Source organism: Gymnoscopelus microlampas (assembly GCF_963454915.1).
Source record: "Gymnoscopelus microlampas genome assembly, chromosome: 20".
Lineage (NCBI taxonomy): Eukaryota > Metazoa > Chordata > Actinopteri > Myctophiformes > Myctophidae > Gymnoscopelus > Gymnoscopelus microlampas.
In genome coordinates, this window is record NC_139957.1 from 33059263 (window position 1) to 33083404 (window position 24142).

At 41.7% G+C, this 24142-nt stretch overlaps 1 protein-coding gene across 1 annotated transcript; it reads left to right on the plus strand.

Moving 5' to 3' along the window:
• The first annotated feature begins 3938 nt into the window (after nt 1–3938).
• Nucleotides 3939–16106, plus strand: LOC311036583 (zinc finger FYVE domain-containing protein 1-like). The gene is made up of 11 exons (XM_084045356.1): nt 3939–5535; nt 5670–6174; nt 7495–7709; nt 8086–8192; nt 8297–8405; nt 9163–9260; nt 9519–9636; nt 9945–10115; nt 10367–10547; nt 11066–11179; nt 12268–16106. Exons 1-11 carry the CDS (start codon nt 5029–5031, stop codon nt 12498–12500), a joined length of 2358 nt encoding a protein of 785 aa, XP_083901482.1. The 5' UTR covers nt 3939–5028; the 3' UTR covers nt 12501–16106.
• The last annotated feature ends 8036 nt before the right edge of the window (nt 16107–24142 follow it).

Below are 24142 nucleotides of genomic sequence, written 5' to 3' on the forward strand. Positions count from 1 at the left end.
CGATGTTCTGTTTTTTACTCTTCAGTAGACGAAGAATTGGTTCAGAGAGACTGAAACGTTTAAATGTTACACTGGTCTGTTCATACGTTTCCTTATTCTAGAAGGGCTATTTGCTTAAGATACATTTTTTTTTTCTACATACATTTATTTTACGTTTGTTTTATTTGACATTTGCTTTGGCAATGTAAACGTACTGTATGTTTCCCAATTTGTATTGAATTGAATTGACTGGTGAAGGACTTAGTACTATCCAATCGTAGTTGTGCCTGTATTGTATTGGTGTCTTTACAAAATATCAGCACGGTACATCGATCCACTGTATCTACCGTTTCTTCTATGGTCTGTCGGAGAGCCAGGGCTAAGGTCAAGGGTTAAGTGTATTTTTCTGCACTAGTATATGTCGTACGTGTCCGCAAGCTAAGCTGCACACATTGAGAGTCCCTTACTAAGCAGATTACAAATCTGTGTCAGGATATGTTTCTGCACGTCTAGTCATGCAAACAAGTGAAATACTAATGCTCGTCCTCTTCTGGGAGCGTGGGAACGCACTCAGCAAAACATGTTTATTATAATGACAGATATGCAAGCTAGATGTATTTGCTGGACACTGCACTGCATTGATTTAAACCACTGTGTGTGAACTGTCAACTGAAAGAGCAATGCATTGCTGACCTCTGCTGCACAAGGTTAAGCATGCTACTGCAATTGCATGCACTTCAGTTTCTATTTTTAGTCGCAATTTAAGCATGCAATGCATGCTACTGTAATTGCATTCACTTCAGTTTCTATTTTTAGTCGCAATTTAAGGCCGCAGCTTACTAATTGGCCAGTATTGTTAGAAGTGCCTCTTCCACAAAAGGGCACTTTGGAAATAGAGATATTAAAAGGCTGTTTCCTGTGTGTGACATTTACCTTGGATTGAGGAACAACATTGTGACTCACAGCTGTCAGAAGTGTAGCATTGGGAGCTGATGTGGAGGGAGACCAGATGTTGTCTTCCTGCCATGGGGAATAAACTCCCTATCACTCACACTCCAGGTGGTGGGGGGGGGGGGGAAAGGGGGAGAGAATGAGAGAAGAGAATGAGAGATTGAGGAACAACAGGAAGCAGAGACCTTACTACACAATGCACACAGAATTTCCTGCAGGCTCAGACAGATAAGGAATATCGCCTTGTTTAAAGCTGCAAGCTCCCACACCCCACAAATATTTTGAAAACATTTTTCCAGTGTCTGACAACACCATCACATCTTCTCGGCCTTGTACAGTTGCATGGGGTAGGTGGAAAAGTACATCACCTTTGTGCTTCAGTTGTTATTCATGCCATCAAAGTTTAACAATGATTTGAATTGGCCCATTATAGGCATTGTAAAGCAACCGTTCACAAAGTGTATGCAGGTTTTCATTTCTCCCAACACCCCAACACCATTATAGGCCTACTGGGTGGTTTTACAGATTTTGGCTAACTTTTTAGCCATGAAACGTATTAGTGAAATCATTTCTTGAACAGTAGAGTTTGGTTCGAAGGAAAAATTGCATTCACTTGGCCCTCCATGTCCTGTAATTGGACACCGACGACCTGTAATATCGCATACATCCTCTGGCAGTGGTTCTCAAAGTGGGGTCCCTAGGGACTCTCAGGGTTCCTTCAGGGTGTTCTACTTGGCCCCCCTACAAGTCTGTAACTCTGACGGTATAGAAATGTAACCAAATGGACCATGGGTCCATTTGGTTACATTTGTATACCGTCAGAGTTAAGGTTTGAGAACCACTGCTCTATACTCTATACATGTATGAACCTAGTCACCCTGAAAAACCCTGAAATGGAACTATTGGCTCATGCGACAACAGCAGTGTGGTGCTTCTGCTGCTGCACCTGCAGCTGACATCTGAGCACAGAAAAACCGTCCAGCTGTTGACAGAGTAACAATGGCCGCTCAACGGTGTAACTGACGTGGGAGAGGAAGCCACAGGAAAGGTCTGAATCACAGTCTATGGTCTGAATGGACCGTTTGTCAATGGAATTGACAGAGGCCTTTTCAGACACGATTTTGGTGCAACGCCTCCCCCTACAGACCAAACTCGGTGCGACACCACCCTGAATTAGTTATGTTTTAGTAGCAGGCTAGACTATAGTGCCTGCCAAGTGCCAACTCATCTGTCATGCTGGCCTGCTATGCCCATGCCATTTAGAGATTATAAACTAAAGGCAAGGTCCGAGAGTGTTTAGTTGAGTGTTATGAATGCATGCATAGCCTACACACACACTGACACACACACAACGAAATTGATATGTTGTCAGTAATTGACTTTGTGGCGTGCCAATCAAACACTGGATCACCTGAAACAGTGGATCTTCATCTTTCCAAAACCAAATTGTTGCATTTGTCTTCTGCTTTTTCCATAAAACAGATGTGTTGCACCGTGACGTGTTGTGAGCTTGTATAGATCTGTATTTTCACTATTAAATATAGGGCTTGAGTGGTTAGTTCATATTGTAGTTTTGTACGTTTGAGTCCATGGGACACACCTAAATATTTTAGATTTGGAGCTGAGAAGTTTGGGAATCCCTGGCAGAGAGGATGTGCGCTCATGACTATATGTGGAGTGTTCAGCACTTAGCTGACCCAGCACAACGCGTCGTTTTGCAAGCTTTTAGATCTGCTATTTTCAAAGGATTTTTATACATTTTACACTTTTGAAAACTTGTGAAAATTGAAATGGGACCTTCTGCATGATGAGTATTTTAACTTAAGTACATTTCCATGCCAATTGCTTTTGTAGGCCTACTTTTACTGAAGTAAATTTGTAATACCTAACTTGTGCTTGTAACAGACAATAGGATTTTGATACTTTTACTTAAGTAAAAGATTTGAGTACTTCTTCCATCACTGCCCAGCATTAAAGAGGTGTTTGGGCAGTATTTGCTGCCATTAAGCACAACACTTTGGGAGAAAATGTTGCCTTCATTTCTTATAATATGGGATCTTAGAGTTGTTCCAATATTCTCTACTTGCCTGGTGGAATTTGTCTGGAGCTTTTTTATGACAGAGTAATTTAGTGTAAGTAAACAAGATTAAGCCCATAACAGTGTTATGATTTATGAGTTTAACTAATACAGCACAGTGCCAAATGGAATAACTGCTGTCATCTCATGTTTCGTTTGTCCCTTTATGTTTGTGATTGTGAGTTTTGTCAAGTGTAAGAAAAGCAAACAGGATGGTGTAAGTACTGTATATAATGTAAGTAAATGTAAATGCGAGCCAGTTGTAAAGTAACTAAGTAAATTTACTCAAGTAAGTTACTTTACTGGAGGCAAATATTGTACTTTTACTCCACTATAATTATTTTAAAACTTTAGTTACTAGATTATTATAAAAAAAAACACTTCAGGCCTATATACTTTGAAAATTTGAAAATAGCTCACAATGTGTCACATCACATGCATTGTGAGCTTGTAGATCTGCTGTTTTCAAAAGACTTTTATACATTTTAGACATTTGAAAACTTGTGAAATGGGACTATTGTTACTATATGGGACTATTTCTACATAATGCATACTTTCTACTTTTGGTACTTTGAGTACATCTTGATACCAATACTTTTGTACTTTTATTCAAGTACATTTTGAATTCCGGACTTTTACTTGTATTTTTACATTGCAGTATTGATACTTTTACTTAAGTAAAAAATGTGAGTAGCCTACTTCTTCCACCACTGCTACTATGAGTGACAGTAGTAGTCCCAATCAACCATAGAGTTAAAAATAAGCAATCAACTCAGTCAGCCATCATGACAACACCGTGGCAGACAGTCCTAAGGCTAAAGAACTACAAATCCCATGACTCCCCCAACTTCCTTCTGCCCTCCCCTGACCCTGTGACTGAAAATAATCTGATCAGCTGATCTGACCTGGCAACACAAATAACGTAGTTTAGCCAGAGAGAGAGAGAGAGGGAGGGAGCTACTGAACAAAACAATGACACGGCTAGCCTCGGACAGACGTTGATGCAATAATAACACGTTTTAAAGACTCCTCAAACGCAATCTGTGCCAATTTACCTTCGTTTAACCACCTTTTATTGAAGAAGAACCCGCGGATACGCGAGCGTTTGTTGCTATCGTTGTTGTTGTTGTTATTGTTGATGTTCGTTAGCTGGGTAACTGTTTTGGTGCTTAAATTGTCGGCCTGCTAATGTATTTACATTTAGATTTTTGTTCCATCGACACTTCATGTGAGTAGCTATTCATCACGGATGCCTAAAAGATCCATCAAGCTGGATATTTAACGGAGAATAAGCTTGTTATTGCCGAGCTGTAGCTGTTAGCGGATCATTTTGCACATTCATCTTCAGGGAGAGAGAGTTCATTGTTTTGATAGTGGTGTAACTGACTGGGTTGTAACTGACTGGGTTGTTACTTGGTTGTTACTGACTGGGTTGTTACTTGGTTGTAACTGACTGGGTTGTTACTGACTGGGTTGCAACTGACTGGGTTGTAACTGACTGGGTTGTAACTGACTGGGTTGCACATATTTGTGCATCGTTTTTTTTAAAGACATTTTTACACGATCACTTTATAATTTCTAGCGTTGTTGTGGCAGCTGAGAGGGCATTAATGGTATTTGTTTTTTGTGTTTACCGAAACAAAGTACGTGATGATCTACCTTTGCTGAAAGATTGGGTTGGCTTTGGGTTAGCCAACTTATTTATTTGCATAATAGTACAGCAAATATACGTTTTAGCTGCTGAAATAATTTGTAATTAGCTGTATCAATTGTTATCACTTGCTGTACCTTTTTTATAGGTCAAAGGGAGCGCTGTAACCATGCCAAGGTTATGTTATTTCTTGCCAAATCTGTTTTCTTATTGATTACAGTATTTATTTTGTAGAGCACAGAAGTTGACAGTATTTGCGTGTGGTTGGTTAGTGTGTTAAATTAATTGCTATTGGACATTATTGACGTTGTAGTCAAAAAGCTATTCCACTTGGCATTGCACTGTGTTCAAACTTCTTCTGTAAGAAACGATGAGTGGACATGGCCCGTCTTCAGAAAAAGGAGTCAATACGAGTTTAATATGTCAAGAAAGCTATGTGTGTGGTGGCTCTGAGGAGGCTGCGTTTGAATGTGACGAGTGCAAGACCTTACAGTGCATTCGCTGTGAGTTTGAGCTCCACAACCAGGAGCGTCTGAAGAACCACGAGAGGGTTCCGGTAGGGCCTGGCCATGTCCCCTACTGTGACAACTGCAAAGGAGGCAATGGAGGTGCGGACAACGGCAAACGGAATCGATCCGTGGTCCGCTGCCACAACTGTAAGGTGAACATGTGCCAAGACTGTCAGAAACGTACCCACAGTGGAGGTAAACAAAAGAAACACCAGCTCACCTCTTATCCTCTGCCGCCGAAACCTGCCGAGGCGAACCCGGTCGGGCCCTCTTCTGCTCGAGCAGCCAATGAGACCAAAGCTCAGGAGGACAAACTGTTTGAGAACGTGTCCAGTTTTCTCCTGGTCAACGAGAAAGAGGAAATGCAGGTGAGCCAAGCAAAAATGTCACTTGTTGTCACGACTCAAAAATGTTCTCTTGAAATGGAATGTTATTGTTTGGTAATCTTATTATAAATTAAACACTTATAGTTTTTAACTTGTGAACTTTCACTCTTTGACAGATTAAGGATGAAGCGGCGTTCATGAAGAAACTGAATTGCGAACCTGACCGATTATTGAAGGTCGTGTCCATCTTCGGCAACACGGGAGAGGGCAAGTCCCACACCCTGAACCACACGTTCTTCATGGGCAGGGAGGTGTTCAAGACATCCCCGACACAAGAGTCCTGCACAGTTGGGGTGTGGGCAGCCTTTGACCCAACCCACAAAGTGGTGGTCATCGACACAGAGGGTCTGCTGGGGAACAGCTCCAAACATTGCCAGAGGACCCGACTCTTGCTCAAGGTACTCGCCATCTCCGATCTCATCATCTACCGCACCCACACCGACCGTCTCCACGATGACCTCTTCAAGTTCCTCGGCGACGCGTCGGACGCCTACCTGAAACACTTCACCAAGGAACTGAAAGCCACCACGGCTCGCTGTGGTCTCGATGTGCCCCTGTCCACCCTGGGACCTGCAGTGGTCATCTTCCATGAGACTGTCCACACCAAGCTGCTTGGTTCAGGTGTGTGAAGAAGGAACACAATACTAACTCCCAGTGATGGAAGAAGTACTCACATTTTGTATTTAATTAAAAGTATCAATACCCTATTGTAGAAATAGTCAAAAGTGTGTGTGTGTGTGTGTGTGTGTGTGTGTGTGTGTGTGTGTGTGTGTGTGTGTGTGTGTGTGTGTGTGTGTGTGTGTGTGTGTGTGTGTGTGTGTGTGTGTGTGTGTGTGTGTGTGTGTGTGGAGGTCTGAAGTGGTTTTGTAATAATATTTAAAATCTACAACTAGAACTAAAGTTCAAATAAGTAAATAATGTAGTGGAGTAGAAGTAAATGTATTGAAAATTGGAAGTACTCCAGTAAAGTAAAAATACCTCAAAAATGTACTTGAGTAAATTGAGGTGTGTGAAGGAAACAATACCAACTTTCTCTGATTGTTCTGAAGCTACAAACCCTATTTGCACATAGAGCTGTATCGCTAAGAATTTACGTCTATGTCAGCAGCTGTCAGGATAAAAGGCCATGCCTTTGGGGTAAATTGAGGGTTAACCCAACAAATGATTACAGGTTCAGTAAAAAGCCTTCGCAAGTCAATAACAAGCCAATAATTCACAAGCACACACAGCTATCACCAATTCCCCAGTCCAACTTGTTGTGAAACAAGTAAATGTTTTTGACAATTGGAAGGGAAAATACTGTCTGGCTGTTGAAGAGCACACTGTTGATATGTAGCTTAATTCATTTCTTGGAACTGCAATGCACCATTTGTCTTTTATGTACACGATAGTCTATGGACAATTTCCATATAATGGGTATTCGTATATACTGTATATGGAAACATAGCAAATTCTGAGGTTACTTTATAGCTAACAATAAAGCTTTAATCCACAACTTTCTTTTGTGTGAATGAAATATGATTTGGACTAATCTGTGTGGTAGAGTATAATACAATATGACAAACACAACTGTGGTGGTTGTAGGCTGTCTCCTGCTCTTCTATTGAGCAATTTAGACTGTGGTCTTACTGTGGTCGAGTAGGACCTGTTTGACATTTGTAGTACTGCCTGAAGGCCAAAATTAAATTTCTCCTCTAAGCAAGCATGTAGGTTGGCTCGGTGGTGGACGTGAAAGTTACAGATTGTAGCTGTAAAAAATTGTGGTTTGGAATAGGATTGAAATCACAGTACCTGTTACGATTCACAGCAACAGACAAGGCACATTACATTAATAATGTGCATAAAATGATGAAGGAGGTTGCAGCGTGATGTTTATAAAATAATAATCTATATGTCTCTCTATGCTGCCATTCAAGCTGTTCATCTTTCTCTCTCTTTCAGAGAAGCCATCTGAGTCGGTGGACCGGCTACTATTGGAACGCTTTAAGAAGCTGGACCGTTTCCCAGAGGCCTTTAGTTCTGTCCAGTACCGGGGCACACAAACCCTCAACCCTCCCACTGACTTCCGTGGCCTGCAGAACAACCTGGAGCAGCTTCTGGACAACAACGCAACCCGCTCCCCTCGAACCCCTGTTGTCATATTCAAAGCCCTGCAGGTAGGGCTGCATGTATAGAGCTCAAAAACCCATATGGCTATAAACCCGTTCCAAAGCCAGCACTGTGGCTGTCTTGGATGGTTTAATCCTGGTGTCCCTCCCCTCGCAATTTCTTTTTCTTATTGTGAAAATTGTAGATCTACAAAAGCTCACAACGCATCACGCTGCAATGCGTTGTGAGCTTGTTTGTCATACAACAAAGTATATAGGGCTTAAAGGTTAAGAACCACTTAAGTTTCAAGGTTTATTTCTGAAGAGCAGGTGCAATTTTTGTATATGATTAATTCATTTTCTATTGTGGTTGAAGTGAAGGACATTAGTGTGACTCGTACATCTACTAATTATTGCTTTTATTTTCTCACTCCTATTTTTTCAGGCCCTTAGTGAGCGCTTCAACGGGGAAATCGCAGACGACCTTGTAGCCAACAGTTGCTTCTTCCCTGATGAGTATTTCACCTGCTCAAGCGCCTGTCTCAGTTGTGGGTCAGTATGTTTCTAAACTCTTGACGTTCAGCATAGTCTTTCATCGTTATCATGTCATCCCCTGCAGGGTTCAGTTTGAGTTAACACATACTATTGTCTTCCAGTTCTGGCTGCAAGAACAGCATGAACCACTTAGGGGAAGGAATGTGCCACGACGCCAAGCAGCGCTGTCGCTACACTGCACAGTATGACAATCGCATTTACACTTGCAAGGTAAACATGGTGGTGGCTCAGCCCCTTTTTAAACAGAGCGTGAGCCACAGCAGACGATCCGGCTCCTAAAGTTGCTCCAGAGCAAACCTGTTTCCCAAGCAGTGGGTCATGACCCCTTGTTTGGGTCCCAGCCCAATTTTTATCGGTCGCGAGTAAATATCCCCAAAATATTTAAAGTTTAAGCAAAAAAAGTCACACATTTTCAGGAAAATGTTATAAAATAGAAAGATCAAATAATTTACATAAAAAGAATAATAAAAAACGTTAAAGAAGTAGCTAAAATAGCAGATCCACAAGCTCGCGGTGCGTTGTGAGCTTGTAGATCTGCTATTTTCACTAGTTTTGGTCCCAGGCAAATCTCTTTTGGGTCTTGAGCTAAAAAGGTTTGGGAACCACTCTGGCTCAATGGATTTGTATCTGAATAGCGTCCACGTATGTCCTGACTATTATTGATTGATTGATGGATGGATGTTTTTATTGACAAAAGTGCATATACATGAAAATGTATTTGTACTTACCGTATCTGTCAAAAGGATAAAACACAAAAAAAACTCGAACTTATTTCCACGGTGGGCCTTTTGTGAGTTGAAGAAATAGAAAGGATAAGGATGCCATGTCGTCTGCTGTGCTATCCTGTGGAAGGATAGGAGATGATCAGATTTCCATTTTGTTACATCACTGACCCCAGCACTTCAGTAATCATTCACTACATGACTGATATCCTCACCTTGCCTTGTGTCTCCTCCTGCCACTTTAGGCTTGCTATGAAGGAGGGAAGGAAGTGATGGTAGTTCCCAAGACCTCAGCCTCCTCGGACTCTCCATGGTTGGGCCTTGCCAAGTATGCCTGGTCTGGGTGAGTACAGTACAGTACAGTACTGGGTGAGTACTGTAGTAGGGGAAAGACCCATAACTCTTGTGAAAATCAGGGCAAAGTTCAGTGTTGTGTTACCTTTACTCAGTCTAATTTTAGCACTAGTGTTCAACACCCTGACCTAAAGTCAACATTTATACTCCCACTAACCTACAGTTACGTCCTATAGCCGTATAAATAGGTATTATTTTTTCTTTCTTTTTTTTTTTTACAATATTAACATTGCCTCTGTGCATGCAGGTATGTGATTGAATGTCCAAACTGTGGAGTGATCTATCGAAGCCGCCAGTTCTGGTACGGAAACCAAGACCCCGTGGACACAGTCGTCCGTACTGAGATCCAGCACATATGGCCTGGGGTGAGAATGAGTCATTCTTTCTAATCTAATTATCAAGTAATTGACCCAAATATCATTTGCCTTCTTGTGTGACTTATTTTCATTTGGCCACTAATTTGGTGATTATTTTTGTTGGTTATTCAAATTAAAGGCCCTAAGATGATGGTGAACTAAGATAATAAAGTACAAAACAATGGTGAATTCTCAACAACAAGTTATCTGAACCCAAACGGACCACTTGAAATTGCATTGTAATTTCCTGTTCTCTTAATTGATTATTCATTCAATCATGTCATCGTGCCTAAAATTCAGTCCTCCTCTTTCCACAGTCGAATGGCTTCTTGAAGGACAACGGTAACGCAGCGCAGCGTCTTTTGGACGGAGTCAACCTGGTGGCCCAGTCTGTGTCAGAGCTCAGCGTGAAGCCAGCCAGGGCCGTCACCTCCTGGCTGACGGATCAGATCGCCCCGGCCTACTGGAAACCCAACTCCCTCATATTGGTGAGTGACACACGCAGCCCTAACCCGCCGGAACACCAACAGCCATGTCGACACTCTCCTGTCCAGGGACGGGATGTTTACCGTTAGTCCCTGAGCCTATCCAGCAGCTATTACACAATCTGTGTTTGCATGTGTCACGAGATAAAGCCTGGATAGTCTCAGAGTGTTCCTGGTTGCTCCCTTCTAAGACCCCAGTCAATAACAACTTTCCTTCTTGTTGTTGTTGTTGTTATTTCTCTTCTTTACATAAGGCGTGTCATCAGTGTCACGCAGTCTTCCAGGACAACGACACCAAGCATCATTGCCGTGCGTGCGGCGAGGGCTTTTGCGACGGTTGCTCTTCCAAAGCCATGCCTGTCCCCGAGAGAGGGTGGGGCCTGGCCCCCGTCAGAATCTGTGACGTCTGCTTTGAGCAGAGAGCTTCACAAGCAGGTACATGAATACACTGCCTTCTGCAGCCCACCCTGCTTCTATCTGTTGTGTGCTGTTCTATTTCAGTGGTTCTGAACCTGTGGGACCCCCACATGATTTCTTTTTTTTGGGGGGGGGGGGGGGGTCCCCAGTTGACAGTAACGTGACAATTTAAAATGTTAATACCTGGAAATAAATAATAAAATAAATACCATTACTGCATCAAAAGTAATCAACAAACTACTATAAAAACTGGTCAAAAACCTTCCAAATTGTCAAATAATTTAAGAAAGGGGCACAAATTCTGAAAATAGCTTAACTACAAGCTCACAACGCCTTGCAACGCGAAGCGTTGTGAGCTTATAGATTGGCAATTTTCACTATTTATCTGTGGAACCGAGTCAAACTAAATGTAATGCCTCAACTCCCACAATTCTTGTCAGTGCTTGTCAGGGTGGTTCAAATATGATTATTTTGGGGGGTTGCTGCCTGAAAAGGTTGATGTTTCACTATATTCTTTTGTTGTTGTCTTTGTGAAGAACTGCTGGAGGCGGAGCTAGATGAAGAGGAGGGTGGAACGCTGGCGAGGAAGGTTGGAGAAGCAGTGACCAACACGTTGGGGGCTGTGGTCACTGCTATTGACATCCCATTTGGTAAGTGCCCCAACAAGACATGAAGAGAAGGATTTATTAGGAGTCAATGACCGAGAGAATAGACTGGCATGGACGCATTGCCCTCTGGTGGCAAAGCAGGATTATACTTGTTTAGAGCAAGAGAAGAATCCATACAATGTTTTGAATAGCGAAGGGAGGAATCATATTTCTAGTTTGAAACCTAAAGACATTGAGTCTTTATAGGAAGAAGCTTAAGGATGTCAACATTGTTGCCAAATGGTTAGGAGTGATGTTCCAAAAAAGATTACAAGTTAAATCCCCACAACAGTCGATTTGCCAACAGCCCTAATGGCTTTGATAATTATATACAGTCATACATTGTAACTTATTCTAGAACAAACTGTCCACTAAACGTATCACTATTTAAATATGAAGTGTACATCTAGGTCATATTCACTCCAAGCTGGAGTGGCTAAGACTAAGACTAAAGTCAAACATTGGTTAACTATTTGCATTCAAGCACAGAAGGTTGATTTCACACTGCTGAATGGCTAAGTGATCCAGTTTGTTGATGTTTTTAGAAGCCAAAATGATCATCGAAGCATTTGCTCAATTCATGAAGTAGGTGGTCCAATCCAATGTTCACACATTAGCTGTATAATATCTTTTTGTTTGTACAGTTGTTATATAAAATGCAACTGTAAACCTCCCAGGTATGTTAAGTTTAAGTGTCTGTGTGTTACACACAGGTATTTTGTTATCCACCTGTCTATAGTGTATTGTTACATCTCTTGCGAGTGCAAGTGTGAGACCGGAGTGCAGGTCAGGATGGTGTAAGCGTTGATTTATACTTCGTATGAATTAGTCTTAACAGTCGTTGATATAAACGAGCAGGCTACAACTACCTCCTCTTAAAGTGTTTTTAAGAGCTTGTACAGCACAATGGAATCCAGTCACTGTCTGCTAATTTTGCTGTTTGGGTGTGATTATCTGTGACTTATGAACAATTTACAATTTAAGCATTTAGCAGGCACTCTTTATCCAGAGCGAATTACAGTAAGCAAGGTTAACACATACATCATTATGTGTGTGTCTGGTCCGACTGACTCCCTACCTGCTTCCCTCAGGCCTGGTGAAGGATGCTGCCCGTCCTGCATACTGGGTGCCTGACCAGGATATACAGTGTTGCCACAACTGCCAGCGCGACTTCACTGCCAAGCTGTCCAAGCACCACTGTCGCGCCTGCGGGCAAGGCGTGTGCGACGACTGCTCCCCGGAACGTCGAGCGGTTCCCTCGCGGGGCTGGGACCACCCTGTACGGGTGTGCGCTAGCTGCAACCAGAAACCTGGAGACCTTTAACAGGGACAGCCTTCCTTCCTCAGAGCACCTAGAAAGAACCACTCATTCACTCACTAACTCACTCACTCACTCATTCAGCCCCGCAATCTGTTATAGTCGAGCTGAAATGGCATTTCACGTGTATCTAACTTCCGTAATGCGAAGTGAAACCGGATAGGGAGGTGTTGGGCAGAGGCCGGAGAGCTGCAACACGTCTGCCAATCACAGCGATAGGGTTAGGTTTTCTAGCTCAACTGGTTTGAAAAATAAAAACTATGAAACTAGGCAGTGCTGATCATATATGAATTAAGATTATGTTATAGGGATGTTCGATATTATCGGCCTCCCGATATTATCGGCCGATATTAGCATAAAAATCGATATCGGAAAATATCGGTATCGGGTTTTTTTTTGTTTTTTTTTATAATTTACAGTAGTTCTTACTGTATGGTGTGTGTGACATGAAATTTGAGCTTACCCTAATCACAATAATCCCCGCATATATCGGTATCGGTTGATATCGGTATCGGTAATTAAGAGTTTGACAATATCGGTATATCGGTAAAAAAGCCAATATCGGACAACCCTATTATGTTACCGCATTGCCTATAACTGGCCTCAAATGTTTTCAGAAACCCATTTTTGTTTATCGTTTAGCTGTAAAATGCTACCGTTTGTTGGATGCGGCAGATAACTGCCATAACTGCATACAGCACCACTCACTGTTGTCTGTAGCATATAATAGTGAATATTAGCTCTGTGTGGAAGATTGATTGACAGGTGGATGTCATGATATTATTGGTTGGTACTTGGTTGCGAACGCAGCGGAAGGAGGCGTGCCGAAGGCGCGCCTCCGCAAGTGGAGCTTACTATGAAACCGTGTGTGTGTGTGTGTGTGTGTGTGTGTGTGTGTGTGTGTGTGTGTGTGTGTGTGTGTGTGTGTGTGTGTGTGTGTGTGTGTGTGTGTGTGTGTGTGTGTGTGTGTGTGTGTGTGTGTGTGTGTGTGTGTGTGTGTGTGTGTGTGTGTGTGTGTGTGTGTGTGTGTGTGTGTGTGTGTGTGTGTGCGTGTGCGTGTGCAGTGCACTGCCTGTGTGCAGCCACCAGAGTGCACTACACTCCTCTGACAGAAATATAGCAGCTACAGTCAAAAATAACACATCTAAAATCATCTACACGAGTTCATCTATTGGAATATCTAGGAATTCTATCTAAATCTAATTTAACTGAACCACCCACTTCTCTACAATTGCTCATTCCTTTCTATTCTTCTTATTGTTATTTTTGAGCTGCGTTCGCTTCCCGCGTTCGCGCGTCTTACTTGTAGGTGCATTACAGGAGTAATTCATGATTGGAATTTCATATAAAAATACAAAAAGATGGCTTTTTTTGTGGAGGCCATGTTTTATTAAATAAGTGCGCAATATGACTGAGAATGTGGTATAAAAGGGTAAAAAAATACCACATTTTTCTTTTCAGCTCGACTTTAACTGCTACACCTCTGTTTCTCAAATGGTTCTGTCCTGTTTCTGTGGTGAGGAAGTTTTAGTAAATATAAGACATTAGAAAATTTAGGATTTCAGAGTTCCTGAGGCCTTGTTGAAGAGCAGGAACATATATGCTACTTGACCGAGTGTGAAAACTGTATTTCCACTCCGATTGTTGACAGAGTGAATATTTTGATTCTCACTGACACAAATCACTACTTTTATGTTGAAATATTTTTCTACTATGGGGGGAAAAAAAGAGAGGAAAAAAAAGTATCATTTAAACAATATTAGTTAGTTACAAACCCTGTGGGGTTGATTAGTTCTAAGTAATTCTTATTACCAAGTATTATGTCACTGATGTCATATGATGTGTATGGCAAGAAGATATTTGTATCCATGCAGATACAGCTGCAGGTTCCATTGCATGCTCTATTGCAACCTTTTAGTTATTGCACTAAGCTTTTTTCAGCTGTAAAAAAGCTGTTGCTTACCATGGCCAAAACCAGATATCTGACTAATAAGTTAGTCTGTTTGTCATGAATAGATTTTAATAGAATGGTGGATATCTGGTACGCCACAAATCATTCAGGTTACTGTGTCTGTGCTGATATAACTTTAATATTTTACCATGCGATTGTTGTATGAAGACATAGAACTATGTTAGTGTGTACATTTTAGATGTGGGAAAATTATTTATGTATTGATGAGATGGAGAGAAAAAAAAGTAGCGCAAAAAAAGTAGCGCTTCGGCATGCATGACAGTCTGAGAGATCCATGGCCTTTCGTTGTTCAGAGTGTGTTCTCTGAAAAACAAATACTGAACCTCACTATCTCTCATGCTGGGTTGCATATTTGTTGTGTATATTTTACAAAGTGTTTTTTTTTTCTCTTTGCTTGTTCTGTACTCCAAACTGCTTCCTTATCACGCCATGAATTTCAATGTTTTTTTTCTGAACTGATGTGTGTCATCTGCTTCAGGCTATGGGAATTCTTTTGCGTGCCGTTGTTACTCCGAAGTATCCAAATTCGTCTCCAAACCAGTTTTACATATCACGTGCATGCCTCTGGGTCTCTGTGAACACACAAGATGACATGATAAGGAATTTTGAATAAGCTGAGCACGTTTGTGTTCCGTTGGCAGCCGTTCATTATATATGTTTTTTGCGTTTGCATTCACTATCGTAATCTACTTTTGTCAAGTTATGTTCAGCTGGTTCTCGCGTTATTTTTGCCTGAGCTTATTTTTAGTTATTGTATGGGTATTTATATACTTTATGTAGCGACCTCCAAATGAGTTGGTCCTGTCATTCATATCCTGTTGAAAGCCAACATCATTGCTAACCTTGAATGATGAGGTATTGAACTGTATTTGGTAAATCAAAGCTTTATCCAACCTCTTTGACAACATTGCTAAGAAATGTCTTTTATTTTATTTGAATAAAGGAAGCATTAACATTTATATAATACAAAGCTCATGGAGATGCCTTTTCAATGTTGCTTGTTTAACAAAATGAAGGGAAATGTTTTTGAGTGATTCATTTTAAATAGTTTTCTCTTTGCTCCTCACTTGTGGTGTCTAGTGATGTTTGGAAAGATGGTGTATCTGCCTTGTCTCAAAATAGGTCTATCTGTCTGATTGTTGCATCGCACAAACCCTTCTTTGAGATGCTAATATTGCACAGAATAGAATCTGAAATTGATGTGCTGAAGTTCATTCCCCTGCAGGTGTGTGAAGTCAATTTGTTTGAAATATATTTTGACTTGTTTAAGAGGTACACTTTGTGACTGATTTTCCCAGTAAGTTTAATTGGGTTTGGTGGGCGCTATCATCAATACTCCTATTGATCTATTTATTAAAGATCAAGGCGGAATTATTGATACATTTGAAATAGTTGCCAATTAACTTCTAATATCAATGTCTGCAAACTGTCTGAACTGGTGGAAGAAGTACTTAAGATTAAGATTAAAGTAATATCAGCTCTTGTTTGTCAAAAAAATAGTCTGGATTCATCTTTCTATGTGCGTATGAAGTGAATTCTATGGGATGAGGAGATTGTGAAGAGATTATTATCGGTTTGTGTGTGTGCATACTCCTCTCCCAACACTGCAGCCTCAGATACAATTATAGAAACTGATTTGCTTGATGATGCTAAATCATTTATAATAATTGTAATAAATAATAAAACACATTCCTCCTTGTTGATGGTTCATCATGCCATTTACTCCTGCCTGATCTCAGGACCAGAGAGGGTAAAAAAAAAAAATTGACTGAAGTCTCATACAGGGCTGCCCCTCAGGTCTCTTTAACCACTAAACCCCAGCATCTGTATTGTGGGGAAAGCTTTTGCTGAAAATAGCAGATCGACAAGCTCACAATGCGATGAGTTGTGTGGCATTGTGAGCTTGTGGATCGGCTATTTTCAGCGAAAGCTTTCCCCACAATAACAGAAAAGATACTAGTATTGAGCCCTGAGGTACTCCAGTTGCCCACATGGGGTTTAAGTGGTTAAAAGTGGTGGAATTCAGTTTGTGTACAATATAAATACAAGGGAAAACCCTTTAAAATATTTTTTGACAGTTTACCCCACAAGCCACGCCCCGTGCACGTATGCCGCAACGGCATTGGCCCATAATTTCAACCCGGCCTCCGATTGGCTGCTTTTCCCTAGGTTTCCCTCAGAACTGCAAGACGCTGATATTGCGTTACATTGTAGCAAAATGGCGGCTGTCATTCAGAATCCACTAAAAGCGTAAGTAATTTGGCACATTACGGAAATTTTGGAACAATTACTTTGTTGCCAACTCGTAGATTAAAGCGTGCGCTACGAGCACGTCGATACAAACCACATGCATGTGGCGGAATTAACTGTCCTAAATGCATCCTAGGGGTTTCTGGCATTGCAAAGTAGCCTCGTATACTTATTTTATTATCATAAGATTTAACATTTAAGTGTGAAAACATGTGCTTGAAGCAGCGTGACATGTTGAACGCACCGGAGGGGCCGTTTCTTCATGTTATCGTCCGTTTAAACAGGACGGAATGTCGTGTTTTCAACGCTGTAAATCTAGTATAAAAAGTGTCGACAACGTGCCTTATTGCTGCTGTAAAGCCGAACGACCAAAAGCCTTCATTTATACTCCGTGCTTGCATTACATACTAGGCCTGTGTCCACAGGAATAACGTTCTGACATTCCGAAAGTCGTTGAGCAGTTGGTGTGAATGGTCGACATGTCAACTTATTGGCTCCTCCGTGGTCCGGGGGACCCGGTGTGTACAGCCAGCCACTGTAGCTCTGGGTCCACAGCGTTAGCGACTTCTCTCTCTGACGCTCTGCCAGGCGCCCAGCTATTCTCATAGACCGAAAATTCCACTACCGTGGCAGGTCTCCAACTTTAGTAAAACATAAACAAAACTATTTCGCTATTCACCGAAACAAAGGCAGTTTTGTGTTTTTGAAATTCTATTCTCCAGGGTGGGTAGCCTATCAGCACCCCACATTCTCTGTATAATACACCTTTTTGTATAGAAAATAAAATATGTCCGCCAGACATATGTATTTTATTTACTCCACTGCGCCCTCTACAGACCTGGTCAATGGTAATTTATATTGACCAGATCCGTAGAGGGCGCAGTGGAGTAAATACAATAATTTACGTCTGGCGGACACATTTTATTTTCTGCCCAAAAAGTGTATTATACAGAGAAGGTGGGGTCCTGAGAGGCTTCCCTCCCCGGAGAATAGACGTTCAACAACACAAAACATGCCTTTGTTTCGGTGAATAGCAAAATAGTTAAGTTTATTTTTCACTAAAGTCGGAGACCTCGCACGGTAGTGGAATCTTCGGTCTATGAGAATAGCAGCGCGCCTGGCAGAGCGTCAGAGAGAAGTCGCTAACGCTCTGGAGCCAGGGACTCACACAGACTCACAGGGAGGAGGCATTTTGGATTTGCATGCCGTTCCCCCTTCCGAAACAAACCGAAAAAAGTGACAGCGATAATTTGAGCCGCTCTCTGAATACTGGGGCTGTCACTCTGTAGTTTAGTTGGTCTGTCCGTGCATTTACTAAACATTATACCTGCCTCCTTCAATGCATTGCTCCACCTTTTTCCTCTCCATCTCTCCTTTGTTCTTCTAGTATACTGTTTCTACCAATTCCACACCACCAGTAGACAGATTGCGTCCAGACAGTATACATTATTATGAGCTTATCGTGTTTGGCTGTGCGTTTTTTTTTATTACTTCATGTTATTCTAAGATGGGGCTTAGATAATGATTTTAACAACATTTCTGACAGCGTCAGGTGTGCATGGCAGTGGAGAGTGTCATTATTATCGTGACGAGCATGGATATTTTGGACTGTGCAGTGCAGTGTTAGTGTAGGCTGTAGGGCTTTGGGGTAGAGAGTAAGGCACTCGACTGTGCCTTTAAGTGGAGGAGATTAGCCTGGTCCAGGATCCCGGGTCCATCTGTCAAGAGATGCTCCGACAGGGAGGAAGTGTTGAACACAAGCGGTAGATCCATCTGCTCCTCCACAGAGGTACCCTGGCACCCCCCAGTACTATGGAAGTGCACTGCACACCTTTTTTTTTATTAGGGATTGGGAACACTTTTTTTAGATGTTGTTTTGTTTTGTCATTATTGTTACTGAACACAACAGTGGTTGTTGGAATAATTGATTTATATGCTAGCTTGGAAGGAGTGCTCTTGAAATAATTTCTAAATCCTAATATTCAGCCTAATAAAGTTATATGGTTGTATATTCATCATAATAATAATATCTCTGCCTTTTGCTGTTTTCATTATCTCGTCACTGAGCTGTTTGTAGAATTGGAGCAGAACTGTGCAGACAAGTGTATTTTAATATCATATTGTTGAACAGCTTCCCTCCTGTTTTTTTCTGTTGCATGGCGCGCTGTCAATCTGCAGTTTGATCTGTGAGAGGTTTTAGCATTCCAATCCAATGTGGCATGTCTCCTCGCTATAAACTGTACCTAATGAAGTGTTTCAATCTACTATAATTAGCCTCTGTCTCGGGTTTCTGACTTAATTTCACACGTTTTGTCAGATTATAATTAGTCACACTTGACACTAATTGGATGTTGCTCCTGTGGACCAGTTTGACCCTTTTTTCTTTGTATTAAGACGATTCACTTCAGGGAATCGAATCAACTCGGTCGACTTTGTTGTAGAAGTGTGGGTGGATGGATGAAGCGACAGTATGGTAGCCTGGCTGCGTCTGTCTGTGTGAGGTCTGTCCCTCGCACAAGCATGATGGGTGGAAAAATAATCTCTACAGCGGCTGATAAAATGGAGCCCAGAATATTTAATTAATAAAGAAGCTCATAAAGCCTCCTATTAAAGCCGCAGTCACAGTTGGGAGTTTTGGGTCTGTAGTTAGTCGTAAAGGGAAAATCCACCCTGAAACACACACATTGTGCTATTCCAGTGATCTAATCCTGGTGGACATGTCAGTTAATATCTACATGCATGTCAACTGTCACCTACACTGGAAATCATAACACTGTGACATGAACATGTAGATTACAGTCATACTTCCTTATACAGATTTACCTTGCATGTTTTTTTTTTATACCTGAGGTGGATTACCCATGTGAAATATGTGTTGTTGTTTTGTTTTTTTTACCTCTCCTTGTTGCACAAACTGGTCTATTAATCTGTGCCTTAAGAACACTGCTGCTACCTTAATTGTTTACCTCACCTCATGGTGGCATATTACACACCTGCATATGATGCAAATGTTTCTAAAAGAATATGCACACACCTGGATGCTAATGTTTCTAAAATATTATGTACACACACCTAGATGCTAATGTTTCTAAAATAATACGTACACACCTCACCTGCATATGATGCTAATGTTTCTGAAATATTATGTACACACTCCTAGATGCTAATGTTTCTAAAATATACTGCTAAAAGAAATAAAGGGAACACTTTGATCCCTTAATTCTTTTGAGTTTTTTCATGAACAGTGTACATACTGCTAACGAAAAAACTCAAAAGAATTAAGGGATCAAAGTGTTCCCTTTTATTTTTTTGAGCAGTGTAATATGTACACACCTCACCTGCATATGATGCTAATGTTTCTAAAAGAACATGTTCTACTACATACACTATATGTATATACTATATATCTTAGATAATATTTCTTCCTTATTTCTCCTGCTCTGACTATCCTCTCCCTTCTCACGGTAACTACAAAATAATGGAAAGAAAACAATAATTTCACCCACTACTTTGCACTGTAGTGTAAACCTGTGATGTGACAGGAGCTGATTCTGATGTTATGTCATCAGGTGATGCTTTGGAGTTGGTCCACTCACATTTAATATGTGACTGTGGGATAATTTAATTTTCATTTGTTATTACATCCAAATGAGTTTTATTTGGATGTAGGACTACAGCTGTCCATCTGTACCTACAGTTTATAATAACCACCCGGTCAAACCACCATGGGTTCTGTCATATCCCAGTAAAACCACCATGGTTTCTGTGGTGTTCCAGGAGTTATTCCATTATTCACTGTATGGAGCAGCTCTAGGATTTATATCTAGATGACATCATCACTAGTACATCCGTCGCTGTTCAGCTTAAAGGATTAGTTCACCCAAAAAATGACTTATTTTCTATCAATTACCCACCCCATGAAGCCTTGATTTCATGGAGATTTTCTAGTTTTTGTCGCATTCCTGAGCCAATAATTTGACATGTCATCGGTCAGTAGGAGACTTTCAGTCTCCTACCGGAGACTGCGGTGGTCATCAGATTATTGGCTCAGGAATGCGACAAAAACGAAAAAGAATCTCCATTAATTCCAGGCTTCATGGGGTGACGAATTGATAAAAAATAAGTACGTTTTTGGGTGAACTACCCCTTTTTAAGGTCGAGACGAGACTTTCAACACGTAACACAAGCCTGCCAGGGCTGTGTGATGCATCCACATGAAGCGCAGGGCCGTCCTGTCCGTCATCATCTGATTCGTCACTGACTGCTGTTTAGAGGACTTGAGTGAGTGAGTGAGTCATGTCTGGTGGTGTTTGTTGGTGCTGCAGTGTGTGGAGGTGTATGGTCTGGTGTTCCCGCTGCCCTCGTCGGCCTCGCTGTGCTGTGCTGATTGGTGTAATACAGGAGGTTGTTGTCAGGATGCAGTCACTCTGTGTAGGCCCTCCTCCCCCTCGTCTTCTTGTTATTATGTGACAACCCAGGCTTCCTGTGCAGCAGCGGTGCACCTGCCAACGCGAAAGGAAGACCTCCAGAGAGGAGCCGGAACAGGCCACTCCAAGATGTGCTTGCAGAGCGAGATGATGTTTAGTTTACGTTTTTTTAAATACATCACACGTCAGGTGTTTTCTGTTTTAAAGTTGGCAAGGCCTTACAGGAGAGTAGGTGAGGCGGAACAAATGAGTTGTGTTTCTTCATGTGCACATTCCGCTTGGCTTCTTCTATTCGTCTGGAAACTGGTCTTTTCGTCAAATATGCAAAAAGTGCTTGTTGACACACGCTCACATTACGGACGTGGCCATGTGACACACAGCAAACCGTTGACAGGAACACACTGATAGTGGAGGCCCCACTGGCCACGAGATTTGCTTTTGTTCCTCCCCCTCATACAGTACGTGCATGCCGCTCACCCACTCTTCTCAACTGTAAGATAGTGTGTTGTAGTAGCACATACCTCTGAGGTGGCTTCCAGCTCTGAGAAGCATGCCAAATCATAGTGTCTTAATTTTCTATCTCACTCTCGTTTTCCCACTTTGGTTTGTACACTCTCGATGAACTGTACAGCGGTTGTGATGTGAGAGTGCGTTATTTCTTTTCTGTCCTTAGATGTGTGAGAGTCATTACGAGTGTCAGAAATATGTCATATACCTAGGCCAGTCCACCTGCTGCACAGGGCAAAGCCACTGTGATGGAGAACACAGCCGCTGCACTCACTGGCAGTGAGCGCTTGGCGGAAATTGAAAAAACTCCACTTGTCTGTTTGACTCCAGAGATCTCAGGAGTGCTGCTTTCAGCGTCACACTGCATAACCTTTGAGTATGCACTCATAGCTCTGAGCCTACTTCAGGGACCATTTAGGAGTAGCCTAGTTTTTAGTAAACTGATATGTGACACCATATCAGAGGTGTATGTTGCCGTGAAGGAATGACTCTAATGCACACAGAGTTGGATCAGACGGCACTCGATGGGGAAAGTTGTATAGAAGTTCCCCGAGGCGCACACATAAAATGTGGTTTGGCACTACATTATGCTCCGCTGTCAAATGTATTTTGTGTCTGCAATATTTATCCTTAAATTGCCTCCTTGAAGATGTTGCAGGCGAATCCATCAAACCTCTGAGCATAAGCACAACTAACACGGCCAATCTGTTTTGAGTAGAGACTAGGCTAAGGCTGTGCGATTCTTCTTGTAAAAATTCCTGGTTTTAAAAGGCTAGTAAAGCACACCAGAAAGGCTGCAGCTTGGCATTGGATACACTGAAGCCAATATGATATCTTTACAAGTCAAGGAGTCTTATCCACATGATTATTATCTACAAAGAATCTAGTAGCTTTGTAAGATTGTAACATGAGCAAGGAAAACAATAGCTCAGTAGTTACCGGTCACTATCTGATGGTCAGGCTTTAACCTTTCTCTCTCTCTCGTGTTCTTTCCGCTTTGCTACACCATCTCGTTTTTTTTTGTGGTGTTTCTTTTTGCTTAAGCTCTCCCTTTTTTTCCCTACCCTCCGCCCCCCCCTCCCCTCTCCTCTTGCACACACCTCTCCTCCTCTCCTTGACTTTTGTGTACCTGGGACTGTTTACTCTTCTCAGTCACACAGACACGCAGCCTCTCTTTTTCCCAGAAGCCTCAAACACTGTGGCTTTGTCTCACCCGTAGAGCAGCAGGCTTTGTGTGGGACAGCATTCCAAACACCACTGTTTATCTGCTGGAAGTTGCCTCATCACAGAGTAGGACAACGACAGAGAGAGAGAGAGAGAGAGAGAGAGAGAGAGATACAGAGCGAGGGAACATGTGAGGAAGGGTTGGATCTGGAGACACGGAGAATAAATAAAACCTCGGTTCCCTCTACCTCTTGTTTGAGACCACAGACTCAGTCTATGGCTGTCTGCTCATTAGTCTCTCTCCAAAATGGCCGCCTGCTAATATTGTAATTGAGAACACGTGGAGGAAAGTCATTATGTGGCTGTAGGCTTGGTATGCTCAGACGAGACGACCCACCAGTGATTAGGGCCGGGCTATATGGACAAAATCAAATATCATGATATTTTTGACCGAATTCCTCTATATCAATATTGAGACAATAATATTATTATTCATTTTCATAAAAATAAAAAGTAGACAAATACAATTGTATTTTCGACAATTTTTGAAAGTATAGAATAAAGCTTAAGTGATTAAAAAAAACAGAAAAGAGAAGACTTAAGCCATATCAGACATCCCAGACGATGTCTAGTGTCATATCACAATATATCGATATATTGCCCAGCCCTACCAGTGAGTATTGCTTGTTTGTCCTCCCGACATCACCACTGGTCAGGGTAGGTTTACTTATAGCCGCCAGAGGTAGAATATCCATAAAGCATTAGTAGCGTTACACATTTATGGATCCAGCATTTACCCCCACCTTTGATACAGTCAAATTAGAACCTGCCCCCGTGCGAGGCACTCTGCTGAGATTAATTAAGTAGGCTAATTACCATACCAGGCGTGTGGCAGAGATTTGAGGGTTTGAATGTGAAATGTCCTCCCCCCAATTCACTGTGAATATTAACTCTGAAACCCCAAAGGACTGCCAGAAAAATCTCCCTGGCACTGAGAGAAGTGACACTAACTATGAGAGTGGCGTCCGCGTTTCTTTTTTTTGTCTTTCAATGGCTATAATCCATGAAATCTGTCGGGACACCTTTTTTAGCCTTTGGGGGGGAGACGATGTCCCGATTATAAATTTAAGTTGACGATTAATTGTCACACAAATTGTGATTACGATTTAATTGTGTTTTCATTTCTGTTTAGCCTTTTAGGCTTCGTAATCAGAAATTGCACAGGGCAGATATGTCAAATAACTTAAATTTACAAAGAAATTACTGACGTATTTAATTTTAAAAGTAAAAACTTTGTGACGCGTTGTAAGCTTGTAGATCAGCCATTT

What these genes read in the sequence shown, in the direction of transcription:
- LOC311036583 (XM_084045356.1), top strand. Translation starts at nt 5,029, where the DNA reads ATGAGTGGACATGGCCCGTCTTCAGAAAAAGGAGTCAATACGAGTTTA. An exon ending in TCATATTCAAAGCCCTGCAG is followed by an intron (nt 7,710 to 8,085) that starts GTAGGGCTGCAT and finishes CTATTTTTTCAG; the next exon opens with GCCCTTAGTGAGCGCTTCAA. An exon ending in GCCAAGTATGCCTGGTCTGG is followed by an intron (nt 9,261 to 9,518) that starts GTGAGTACAGTA and finishes CTGTGCATGCAG; the next exon opens with GTATGTGATTGAATGTCCAA.